The 13,043-nt window shown below is 44.7% G+C and overlaps 1 protein-coding gene across 2 annotated transcripts in view; it reads left to right on the top strand.

Moving 5' to 3' along the window:
• Nucleotides 1-12,751, top strand: part of Klhdc10 (kelch domain containing 10) — a 55,494-nt gene extending 42,743 nt beyond the window's left edge. For both annotated transcript variants that reach the window (XM_021164780.1, XM_021164781.1), the window contains 6 exons: nt 2,196-2,344; nt 4,311-4,395; nt 5,101-5,167; nt 5,652-5,699; nt 7,185-7,324; nt 8,097-12,751. In XM_021164780.1, the coding sequence (XP_021020439.1) occupies nt 2,196-2,344; nt 4,311-4,395; nt 5,101-5,167; nt 5,652-5,699; nt 7,185-7,324; nt 8,097-8,306 (699 nt within the window). In that variant the 3' untranslated portion in view covers nt 8,307-12,751. The remainder of the gene's footprint in view (nt 1-2,195; nt 2,345-4,310; nt 4,396-5,100; nt 5,168-5,651; nt 5,700-7,184; nt 7,325-8,096) is intronic.
• Nucleotides 12,752-13,043: the final 292 nt, after the last annotated feature.

Below are 13,043 nucleotides of genomic sequence, written 5' to 3' on the forward strand. Positions count from 1 at the left end.
TGGCCAGTGAGCTGCAGGGGTCTGCCGACCCTGCCTCGCCAGCTCTGCATCCTGGCCAGTGAGCTGCAGGGGTCTGCCGACCCTGCCTCGCCAGCCCTGTGTGTACAAGTACATCTGACCACTCCTGACTTGTTTGGATTGTTGTTTCACAAAGGTGTTAGGAACTGATCTTGGGCCTTAGGCTTGCACAGCAGCATTCTACCCAGCAAGCCATCTTCCCAGGGCCACTGTTTGCTTCTAATCCAACTTGAAGGTCAGGAGCTAGATCTACTTGGAAATTTCCTTAACTACACCAACCTTTAGTAATGTGGAGCTTTAGCATGGTCTGAGGCTGGTCTGATGACAGAACTCTCTGAAGAACTTTATCTCCAAGAAGTATAGCTCATAAGAGACTGAACAGGAGTTTGAACTAAGACATGTAGAGATTGTGTAGGTCAGTGTAAAGATATCCAGAAAGATAGTTGGCTGCCCTATAAACAGACTTTAAGACAAGTAGCTGCACTTACAGTAGGCACTGTGTGGCATCTGGCTCAGCTGTCTGGCACACAGGCGTGGTTAAACACTTCTGAGCTCTAACTTTGAAAGAGTCCCAGATCACACTCTCTCCCAGCACACAAGCTCTGAGAAGCAGCCGTGGCAGTGCTTCCGAGTAAGTCCTCCGAAGAGGAGTCTGGTGGAGAGTGCCAGCTCTGCATTTCATACTCTAGGATGATGCTAGCTTAGTTTCCTGTTGCTGCTGCTTGGAGTGTATTTCTTCTCACTGCTTAGAGGAGAAGTAGCTTTCAGGGGGTGTTCCTGTTCACTGTCCCTACTGTCGTGACCTTTAAGAGTCATCTGACAGATTCCTTTCTAGGTAGAACTGGCAAAGCTTCACCTTTGTATAGGTGAGGGGAAAACAGCCCCTGAGTTCTGTACAATGCCTTAGTCATTTCTTCATTCCTTCGTGGACAAGGGCTCACGTGTTGCTGGTCCCAGCTTGAGATCAACTTCATGACAGTTGGGATGATTAGGCATCTGTTAGCTCACCTGGATGAAGGGCCTGAATTTTAACCTTTCAAAATTGTTCATTTATTATTATTATTAGAGTGTGTGTGTGTGTTGTGTGCATGTGTGCGTGTGTATGCACAGATGCCACACAGCCCACAGGTATAGGTTAGGGAACAACTTCTACAGGTTGGTTGTTTCCCGTCACTAGATTCTGGGGATGAGCTCGTATATCAGGCTGTAAGGCCAGCACTTTGAACTCAGTGGTCATCTCACCAGCCTTTTTACCTTTAGTTTTTTGAGATTTTGATGTGATTTTTTTTATTTGTTTGCTTATGTTTCCTTTTTGTTGTTTTGTCTTTTTTGTTTTTCTTTTGTTTCATTTTATTGGGACAAGGTCTCACTTTGTAGCTCAGTTTGTCATGGAACTCACTATGGAGCACCTAATCTACCCTCAGACTTCAGATCTTGCCTCAGCCTCCTGAGTACTAGAATTATAAGCAAACACTATCACACCTGAGTCAAAATTTGACACTTTATTTTATTTTTAGATTTATTTTATGTGTATATGTGTTTTGCTTGCATGTGTGTACTACATCTGTATGTAGTGCCAAAGAAGACAGACGAGGGTGTGAGATCTCCTGGAACTGGAGGTACAGGATGTTTTTGACACCATGTGGGTGCTGGAAACTAAGTTCAGGTCCTCTGCAAGAGCAACCGGACTAAGTGCTGAGCCATTGCTTCAACCCTGATATTTTATTTTTGTTTATGCAGTGTGTGTGCACAGGTGCCTGGGGAGCTGAAGTCACAGGTGGTTATGAGCTACCCAAATGGCTGGTGGGAACTGACTCCAGTTCTCTGGGAGAACAGGAAACACTCCAACTACTGAGACAAGTTTCTGCCCAAGATTCACACAGCTTAAAGGCTGAAGAAGAAGAGGCCAGGCGGGTGTTCATGCACACATTTAATCCCAGCACTTGAGAGGGAGAGGCAGATGGATCTCTGAATTCATGGCCAGCATGGTCTATAGAGTGAGTTCTAGGACAGCCGAAGCTACACAGAGAAACCCTGTCTTGAAAAACAAAAACAACAATGACAACAAAAACAACAAACAAACCTAAGAAAAAGCAAAAAGAAGAGAATTTGATAAACACGGTTTGGGGACATCTGTGCTAAAGTATTAAGGACTATTTCTCACTCACCTTCCACAGGCCATGGCCCTCATCAATGGGTCCCTTTATGTCTTTGGGGGAACAACCGGCTACATCTATAGCACAGACCTGCACAAGTTAGATCTCAACACCATGGTGTGGACACAACTCAAACCAAACAACCTGTCCTGTGACCTGCCGGAGGAGAGGTGAGATGCGGGGACTGAGCACTAGCCTTTCTTGCTGAAATCTGACCTCTTCCAGAGCCTTAGCAACATGAAGAAGGGAAGTCGCTGGATCCAGACTGGATCCAGACTAGTAGAGAAGAAAGGTCTGCTAATGAGAATAGAGTATTTTCCTATAAGTGTAACATTTTTAATATATTATTTCTGTTGTCCTTTAGTAGTAAGAGGCTAGCAATGTTTGAAAGAAACCAATAGTAGCAGTTACCACTAAAAGTCATACTGAGGGTCAGTGAGTATTGACTGGAAGAGAGTATTCCCTCTCTTCAGACTGACTGGGTGTCTTTTGTTGCCTTAAACGTCATGTCTCCATTTGCTGTACTCTAGTGTCCTTGCAGTAGGATGCTGCTGGGCTGCCTGGGAGGGAACTTGGGAGATGGAGATGGTCCGTAAGGCAGTTCTTTGGATATAATTTATGCTTTGATCACTGGGGCATTTCAGGGAAAGGCGAGCATTTTCACATAGTGGCCTTCTATATACATTGTTGCCACTGGGAAGCTGAAGCAGGATTTTCTTACCTCAGCCTTTAATCCCAGTACTGGGGAGACAGGCCAGCCTGGACTGCAGAGTGAGTTCCAGGACAGCCAGGGCTGCACAGAGAAACCCTGTCTCAAACCACTATGCCACCCAACCCCCGCCCCACCCCTTCGTCACTCAAAAAATAAAAATAAATAAAAAGAATTCCAATTCTAAAGGCCTGGGGGATGGTTCAGTGGTTACCATGGCTTCTAGAGCTCTTGAGCTCAGTTCTCAGCACCCACATGGCAACTTACAGCTGTCTATAACTATAGACCCACAGGATGCCATTCTCCCTTCCGCTGCGTGCGCAGAGTGCATGCAGACGGAACACCCAGGTACATCAAACACATCTTTTTAAAAAAGAAATTCCAATTCAAAGAAAGCCTGTACTAGTCAGGAGTCTCTAGAAGAATAGAACACACACACACACCGGCTTATAGGCTATGGTCCAACAGTGGCCATCTGCCTATGGCAGGCCCAAGAACCCAGTAGTTGTGGTTGTTCAGTCCACAGGCTGGCTGTCTCATTAGGTCTTCAGTATACACTGCAATCCTGAAGAGGTAGACTGGAATGCCAGAGAGAGCAAGCTTCCGTCATCCATGTCCTTTGTATAGGCTGTCACCAGAAGGTGTGACCCAGATTTAAGGTGGATCTTCTTACCTCAAAAGATCTGGATTAAAAGTGGGTCTTTCCACTTCAAATATTTTAAGAAAGAAGCCCTCACAGGTATATCTAGTTTTAGTTAATTCCAGATATACTCAATTGACAACCAAGAATAGTACACAGAGCCTTTCACTCTGGGGGGGAAAGTTTCACTTCTAGCTTAGTTGCCTAGATGAAAGTTCTAGTAGGTGTTTCATTCAGCATACTGTACACACAGTTTTTGTCAAATATCTTAAAACTCATAGTGTAGGGTTTAATTAAATACAGGTTGATCATTTATTAGATAATAATTTCTCCTTTTACAGACCTATGACAGGAAGATTATAGACAATCTAAAAAACACAAATCAGCAAACTAAGAAAGAAAGATAAAATTAATCTTAGAGATAGCTAAGATACTAGTTGATTAGACACCCTCTCACCTGCGAGTGTTTACATGGCTGGAAGTTTTAACCCTGCCTGCAGCCTGTTTAGTGTGGAGCTCATTTCTTTTCCAGATAATGGTATGAAAAGAACTTCTGAGTGGATTAGCCATCCTTTATTCCTTATTGACTGTATACTAATACATTTTGTATATATTCTGTAATTCATTAACCAGTTCACTGCTGGTTAACACTTAGGTCATTTCTAATCATTTATCACATATTAACATAAATAATGTTATATATTTAGTTAATAAAAACCTCACAGCAAAACCTTAGGAAGGTCATGTCCACCTAGTTGTTTGTTTTGTTTTGTTTTGGTATTTTCAGGTACAGACATGAAATTGCTCATGACGGGCAGAGGATTTACATCTTGGGAGGAGGTACTTCCTGGACAGCCTATTCCTTAAACAAGGTAGTTGTTTTTTTCTTAAAGAAGTAAAAGGTACTGGGAGATGAATAGATAGGCATATGTCATACTAATCAAGATGGTTCTGTTGACTACTTGAATTTTGGAGCAGCTTCAGCACTTGTTTTGTGACCAGTGTTGTCTGTGACAGGTTGGACACAGAGCTCCTGAGAGGCTTTGCAGTTGGTAGTCACATTCTTCACACGCTGAAAAGTCTTTATGAAAGTGCAGTGGGTGAGGCGGTGACTAGGGATTGGGACTAGAGAATTGGAGCAGGCTTCTGGGAATGTGACATCCCTGTCGGGACTCCACACCACTGACTCCAGAGCATCGAGCTCCTTAGGGCTCTTAGTCATCCGTCCCCAGGGCATTTCAAATGCATTAGAAATCACAGAGATGAGGGTCAGGGGACAGAGCTCTTGCTGGCCTTGCAGCAGGCTGTAAGAGGTCTGCATGGCTTCTGTCTGTACCCTCGCCAATGCTGCTTTATTTCTCTCTGTTACAAGAATAGCTCTCACTCACTGTGGACATGTGACCAGTCTAGGACAGCACACAGTAGGGCAGCACAGACCACTAAGAGGCACGTGCATCTCTCCTTAGTCTAGTTTTTCTAAAACTGTTCTAAAAATGTTTACTTTTAGAAAATCTGCTTCCATGGTAACTAAGATTACAGTTATTTACCTGAACATGTGTTCTCTTGTTTCTTCCAAGATCCATGCATACAACCTTGAAACAAATGCATGGGAGGAGATCGCAACAAAACCTCATGAAAAAATAGGTAAATTAAAAGTATTGATTCATGCTTTACAATTCTATTTTGCACTTGTGTTCTAGGAGGTAAGGGTGATTTTCTTAAGTGGTATGGCACATAAAATATTTATAAAGCTGACACCAGCAACTACCGATATTCTCAGTCCAGTTATTATTCTCCCTTAGGAACCCAGCAGAGAGGTTTCACCTGGGTTATTGGGTTACACGGCACAGGGAGAAGCACGTGTGAAATAAGGACTGGGGCCTAGGGGCTGCAGAGGGCTCATGGGTGAAGCACACACTGCTTTCCAGAGGACCTGAGGTCAGACCCACCATCAGGCAGTTCCCAGCCTCCTGCAACCCCAGCTCACTCCAAGTGATCCGCTCTCCTCTGCTGGGCTCTCTGAGACACACACATGCGGAGTACAGAGACACACACAAAGTCACACAACAACGAAAAAATCTGATGGTTTCTGTGAATAATTGAGTTTCTGTATTTATGTGTTTGACAGGTTTTCCTGCAGCCCGACGATGTCACAGTTGTGTTCAAATTAAAAATGGTATGGAGTCTAAATAAAGTTTGATTCGTTTCTGTAATCATAGCTGCTGAGAATGACTGGCTTCCTAATGAGCTCCTCAAAAGGGGTGCATAATTTTAGACAGCACCTACTTTTTAATTTAAACTTAAAGGGAACTGTAGAGAGTTTTGCCTCTTGGCAGTTTTCAGAATGTAAAGTCGTTTTGGGTCTGGGCTCTCTCAGTTAAAAGAACTCTGAGGCTGACGGTAAGTCAGCTGTTACTGTACCACTGGCTCCTTCAGCATGATTTGTGTGCAGCACTGTGGGTGCTTATGCAGTAAGACGTTGGTGCACACCGTACTACAATTGTAATAACTCTCAGAGTACTATACCATCACATTTATTCTGTTCTCTGTCTGATGTCAGAAGTCCGAGTTCATTCTTTGGGCCTCCTGTAGCAAAGGCTTGGTATGATTTATCTAAGTGTGATAATGAGCCTTTGGCTAATGACTTTTAATTTACTGTGTAATTAATATTTTCTACAGTTTGATAACATCCTTGAGCACACCCGGTCCTCCTCCCCTGGGAAGGGGTATATGCAGGAGCTTGGCCGCTGCAGCCTTTAGCACTCCAGTTCAGACTTAAGTAGCATTTATCTGCCACTTATATATTCACCGGGGCGTGTTAAACCATTGCTTATGCTCTTGGGTGAGGTTTATAGGTGGTAGTGCTGCTCTGCTTTGCCTCTGAGAACAGAGAGATGCTTTCAAGTTTCTCTTGCATTCTAGTCAAAAAATGTTCTGCTCTTTTTTATAGCTTAATTCAGCATTGCATTAAACATGATCCCAACTTGAATTAGCCATTTATTCATTTGCTTCCTGGAAGTCACACCGTATAGTTGGAACTTCTCAGCCTTTAAAAGGTCACATGACCTTTACTACAAATTGATCAATAGTTATGAACTAACCAACAGCTCTACAGATTGAATGAGTGTTTGCTATCATGGTTGAAGATGGCCAGGAAGAACCTGTTTTGTGACCCCCAGAGTGCATATTGCAGTGTGCATTTCTCCATATGTCCACGTGGAGCATATTTGTCTCTGGGAATAAAAAAATGCATGCTCTTTCCAGGATGTTCCTCAAAGGAAGAGTTTGGAAACTCATCTGTAGCTGTGTTTTGTTTTTGATTAGTGTTTTCTGACTCATGGGATTTTTAGCTTCTCTTGGTCCCAGGAAGAAGTAGCTAGGCTGCTCCCTGCAGGGCATCTCCCTGGTCCTGCACAGCCACCTCCTTCAGAGCATGAGCTCTCCTACACCTGGCTTATTTACTGCCGGTGCTGCTTCTCTGAAGTTCAAGCACTGGCGGTGTCTGTAACCGAGTCACATTTGGATTGGAGAGCCTTGCCATGAAGCCTCCTTGGGCTGGCATCCTCCATCCCAGCCAGTGTCCCAGGTGTGTTGTGGAATGACCCACGTGTTCTCTGTAAGACATCCTGTAGCTGCAGCTCATTTCCTTTGTTCATGACAGATGTCTTCATTTGTGGGGGCTATAATGGAGAAGTGATCCTGGGAGACATCTGGAAGCTGAATCTGCAGACGTTTCAGTGGGTGAAGCTCCCTGCCACCATGCCAGAGCCCGTTTACTTTCACTGTGCGGCCGTCACTCCTGTGAGTTTGTTCTCACATTGATATTACGTAGTGGTAGGTAGTGAGGAAGACTAGCCAGGGAAAAGTTGCTGATAGCAACCAGATTTGGAAAAGGAGAGGGAAATACAGTCACATCCAAGTTTAAAGGAACAATGTAATGCATTAGAGAGCAGAATGATGTCACCCTCTGTTAGCGTATTATTGAAAAGACTATAGAAACCTGATTCTCATCTTTGTAGTATAACCAGCATTTGGTACTTTGGATAATTAGTATACTCTAAATTTAATTGTTAATAAAAAGTTCTTTGTACTTGAAGTTAAAACACACGGACACCTTTAATCCCACCACTCATGAGGCAGAGGCAGGTGGATCTCTGTGAGTTTGAGGCCAGCCTGGTCTACAGAGTGAGTTCCAGGACAGCCAGGGCTACACAGAGAAACCCTGTCTCAAAAAAAAAAAAAAAAAAAACCCAAACCAAACCAAACAAAAACACAGTAAAATCAAATTACAAAACAAAACTATAGAACTGGCCATGGTAATCCCAGCACTCAGAAGGCTGAGATGAGCAGGTCACTATATAAACAGTCTTGGTTTCCACGTAGGTTTAGATCAGTGAGACAGTCTGTGTCTGTGGGCCTGTGTGTTGAGCCCAGGCCTGGCAGTTCCACAAGTGCTTTACCTGGTTTGTATCTCCAGCCTGTGAGGTGGTTTTGTTTCCGTTGCTGAGTCTGCCTTGGTCACTCTTGCTCTGGTGTTTGACTTTGTCTTCTTCTCACTGCCATTTGTTCACAGGCCGGTTGCATGTACATCCACGGAGGAGTGGTGAACATCCATGAAAACAAACGGACTGGGTCGCTGTTTAAGATCTGGCTGGTGGTACCTAGCCTGCTGGAACTGGCATGGGAGAAGCTGCTCGCGGCCTTCCCCAACCTAGCAAACCTCTCCCGAACACAGCTCCTGCACCTTGGACTCACACAAGAACTCATCGAGCGTTTGAAATGAAGATTTCTGGACTGTTCATTGATACTGGAAATGTTAATTTAAAGAGACTCCTTTATTTATGGGCAGTGTAGAATGTGCTACAAAGAGGATTGGCTACCCTGATCAAGGCCTTATTCAGAAAATACATCAGATGCCTTTTTGTGAATGGGTTAAGTTTATGGACATTTCACTTTCTCATGTGCTTTCTTCTTTGCTCCCCTCCCTCCTGCCCCTCATAATGCACCCCACACTTATGCACTCCCTCTTTCTTGATGGAGTTGAGGGAATATCTGAAAGTCCCTTAATAATGTTAAGAATCAAGAGAGAGAAATTGTTGCCTTTTTTTCTTTTAATGCTGAGCATATTGACCATGTCAACTAACACTACAGATTAAAATATCATCATCAACAAACACAAAGCTTAAAAAGCCAGCAACAACAAATTGTGGTCTGGGAGATAGAGCGAGAACACTAGTCTTGGTAGTCTAGCAGGTTGTTCTTAAGTCTGGATGTTGAGTTAGTGTTTCTGCGATGTACGGAGTGGCTGGACTCAACGGTGCTTCATGACTTGCTGTAAAAATGCCTGACCTTGACACTAGCAGGCAGCTCAGTGACGATTAGTGATGCCTTCAATCCTGTAATGCTCCAGTGCTTAGCGTTGGCCTGCCAATGTTTAGTGTGTCTGTCGTCATCACCCTCTATTGTTGTCTTTCAAATGAAATGTATATGGCATCAAGTTCTTTCCAGGCAGTTCTGAACTTCCCTTGTGCTTATTAATGGCTTTAAATATGTCTTTGACCTCTTGGTGGGGGATTGTAGACTCTTAAGTGTGTGATGTAAATGTCTAGGACAGTATATAGAGCACAGCACCTGCACCCTTCAGACTTAACTGTCTTACCTTCTGCTTGGTGTGCTGGCTTTGACTAGCATAGCAGCTGCTGCTCTTTAAGTCTCTGGACCATGGCCCTGCGTTTCCTCAAACTGTTGGTTCTTGATTGCCTCCTGAGCTTGTTGCCTCCTTTGCTGTCCGTTTCCGTGTACACGATGTTGTGGTTGCCTAGTGACTAGAGGAAGGTCTTAAGGGAAAAGGCACAGAGTCTCCTTCTCAAGAAGCAGGGGTCATTGGAGAGCCAGCAGGAGGAACGGGTGAGACAGGGTGATTCGCTTCTGTTGGTGAGAGATTTTGAGTTTGTTTCGTCCTTTCTGGAGAGAAAAGTAACCTACATTTTTACTCCTTTTGTCCTCAGACAGCTAGAAGAGCTGAGGAGTGACTTGTGTAAGCCTGTGGGTATCCATAGGTGCAGTCAGGATGCTAGAGGCCTGCAGGAGGGTGCAGCCAGTCCCCCCTGCAGGCTCCTTCCAGAGGAGGCTTGTAGGAGATTTCAAACACATTTTTCCTTTAAGTGCCTCTTTTCCACCTAGCTTTAACATTATTCTTTTTTTTTTTTTTTTTTTTTTAGCCCAAAAGAGATCTCTTTAGTTGATATGAAATAAAAGTCACCTTTGAGTTACAGTAAAAAAACGTTCCTGCCCGGTGTGCAGTCTTAGGGAGGTCTCCTGCCTTTGGCTCCCAGCAGGCCTTATGCTCCATCCATGTGGGTTAAGTTAGTGGAGCCTTTGCTCTGTGGTCCTGAGAGAAGCCCTTATCTGTGAGCGAGGGAATGGAGCTGCTCTTCTGGGGTCTTAACCCCCAGCTCTGGCCACTTCCTGTTGGTGTGGCTTTTACTTCCTGCCACCGATAGGCGCACTCCTCATAAGACCTCTCTCCAGAGCAAGTCAGCCTGAGCCACTGTGTGCTCAAAACTGTGTGACTCTGGGCCAGGTCTCCTGGACACATGGTGGAAGTGTATCCCAAACTAAGTAAGCCATGTTTTCTAGGGTGACAGAAGGATATTTGTCATTGGTTTATATAGGGACCAAAGGCAATGTTCAGCCTCTGTGCTTTGACTCCCATGGTCCTTGGACTACTGAGGCTGACTCTGGTCTGACTATACCAGAAAGCTGTAGAAAGGGGGCTGGTTCAAGCCAACACTTGTTGGCATCCTTTTTAAGCCCGTTGAAGGCAGTCTCTTTGAGATGGATGTTGGAGGCCTGACATCAACGACATTCTGTATCTTAGAAGTGCATGTTGGGTCTAAAGTGTCTTTGAATAGAACACTAGCGAAAGTGGTGCGGGGAGCAGCTGAATGCCGCAGCCACTCACGCACATGTTCTGGATGCCAAATGACTGTGGAGAAGGACTTAAAGGAAGGTGACTGGATCCTCTCGAAGGGTCACCAGCATTTTGGTTTCTCTATAACCAGCACTGGGATTCCCAGTGGCATCACCTGGTGTGGGAAGGTTGTGATGCCCGCTGCCCCTCTGCCTTTTTGAGGTGTGCCCAGACATCTTCCTGCAGTCCTGGAAGTGCAATATGTAGAAACATGGTCTGTACAGATTATGTAGCAGCGGCGACTGTAAAGCAGTGACACTGCTTTTTGTACCTGTCTTGGGCAAGTCAACTTATTACCTTAGAGTGAAATTATGCCAAGAACTTTTTAGTGCAATCATAAGCCAACTTCTTGGTAAAGCTGGATTTCTTTCAGGTCCATGTTTTCTTATTCTAGTTCCTCAGTTTGTTAGGAGCTGAGGGTTTCCCATCCCTGCTCGTACTGTCTCCCATTTGCATGTCTTGCCCAGGAATAAGGAAGTCCACTTGAAAGTGTTGCCCAGGTAGAGAATTGAAACCTAATGTTAATACAGCCCCTCCCCCATATACACTAATTTATCTGGGAATGTAATACCTTATTAAATGGTTTTTTCTTTATGATAAGGTATTTTCCACTTTACAGAAAACTGCAAACCAGTATATAATAGATCAAAACTTTACCTGCTTTTCAGGACAAACAAAACCCTTCCTTCCCACTGGCAGAAATCATCTTTCAGGGCCTAATGATTTGATATAAAAGCTTGCTTTATAGCATTCATTTCCAGTACAGAGCTAGATTTTAAAATTATATATATGATGAAAATATTAACATTTCTAGATTAAAAGTACGACTGATCTTTTGTTATCCACTGTAGCAAGGTGAAAGCACACACAATCGAAATACATAGATAATCAATGTTTAGCCTTCTCCTTCAAACAGTTGATTTACATATCTTGTCCCTTCCTGTCCTTCTTCCACACACATCCCCTTTTCAAGGGACGAGAAGTCAGGAAAGGAAAAGAAGCTCAAAGAAGGGCCAGCAGCTAGCCAGGCCAGGGTCCCAGTTAACTTAGAGGTGTTAGACTCTGGTAGGAAAATAACCATCGGTGGGAACCTTGAGCATAGCCTGCTGCTGAGTTCTCTGCTACTTCCTGACCAGAGAGAACTCTTAGTTCCTGTGGGATGAACAGGCTGTGTTGGACAGAAACAGAAACCCCACCCTCTGAGCACATTTCCTGGCTCTCGGCAAAGCTTGCTTTTCTGTTTCCTCCTTTGGAGTCACCTTCTGCAGTCTGATGTCCTGGTGTGCAGCAAGGGTGCTCTGTCCTCTTGGACTGTATTGGTTTTGTCCCCTGTAAAAACAGTTTGCTTTTCTGTGGTCTTAGTGATGCTTAGAGAATGGCCCTCCCACCAACACTCTGACATAGCACAAAAAGCCATTTTCCTTTTTGTTCTCTGTTGTTTCCAGGTGTTGGGCTTCAGGGTGAATGCGGGAGGATTTATTGTTACAGCCATGCTTTTCAAGAGCTGGTTACCATAGGTGTAAATTCCATTGGTCCCCAGGTACCTTAGAGCTCTGGTAGCTTTGGCTGGGCCTGAAGCAGGCGCAGTGGGGGTTCTGGGTCCTCCATATGTTGTCACTCGTCCATAAGTTTGTGAGATTTGGAAGAAAAAAAAAAATACCTTCCCTTGTCTGGTGTCAAAAACAGAGTTGTGCTTCGATGGTAGCACCATCTCCTTGGTGGTCTTTCCATGTTGTTAATCTTTTTTAAAACTTTTGAGAAGTTTTTTTAAAGGCCCCACTTAGTCTGCAGAGGGGGAGTCAAAGGCAGTTTTCAGAGAAAAGGCCAATTTCACTAAGTAGTTGTGACTGCTGTTGGATATAAAGGAGGCAGCGGGAAGCTACTGGCTCGGGGAGTCTTAGGGAGCGTGCAGGCTTCTCCCTGCAGAGGCAGTAGGGACAGGCAGGAAAGGTCAGCCTCCCTTTGGAGCTGTTCCCAGGCTGGGCCAGGCTCTACTCTTCCTGCAGGCAGTGGAGGCCATACACAGTGCTTGCCTTACTTCAAAGCTCTTTGCCACAGTCCTGTTGCACAGTGTGGACGTCCTTTTGCAGTCTGGTGTGCATGCCATGTGAGCAGGGCAGCTTTCCCGCCTCTCCCGGTTTCCTATGAGCAAGTGAACCTACCCTGAAACGTTCCACCTGTACTTACCTACCTTGTCAGTGTTCGTTGTTGGTTTTCTAAAACAATCTGATCAATAAATCTCTAAATCTACTTGGTCCAAGTTGCCATGATTGCAGTCTGCAGTAATTTGGGCACATGTTTGAGTTCACCTATTTGACACAGACACCAGCCCTACCCTGTCACTACATGTTCTTCAGTCCTCACCAGAGTCATCTTTGCTCTGTCATATCTGCGTGCCCTCCACTATTACCCCCACCCCTCTTTGTTCACCTTCCGGAACTCCTGGACACACAATAGCCTGCTCTGTAGAACTCGGCTCTCGGCAAGGGAGAACCTGTGGGGCAAGCAGGCCCCTCTCTTACTGCGACCTTTTAGATACCCCAGACC

The sequence above is a fragment of the Mus caroli genome, chromosome 6, assembly GCF_900094665.2.
Source record: "Mus caroli chromosome 6, CAROLI_EIJ_v1.1, whole genome shotgun sequence".
NCBI lineage: Eukaryota > Metazoa > Chordata > Mammalia > Rodentia > Muridae > Mus > Mus caroli.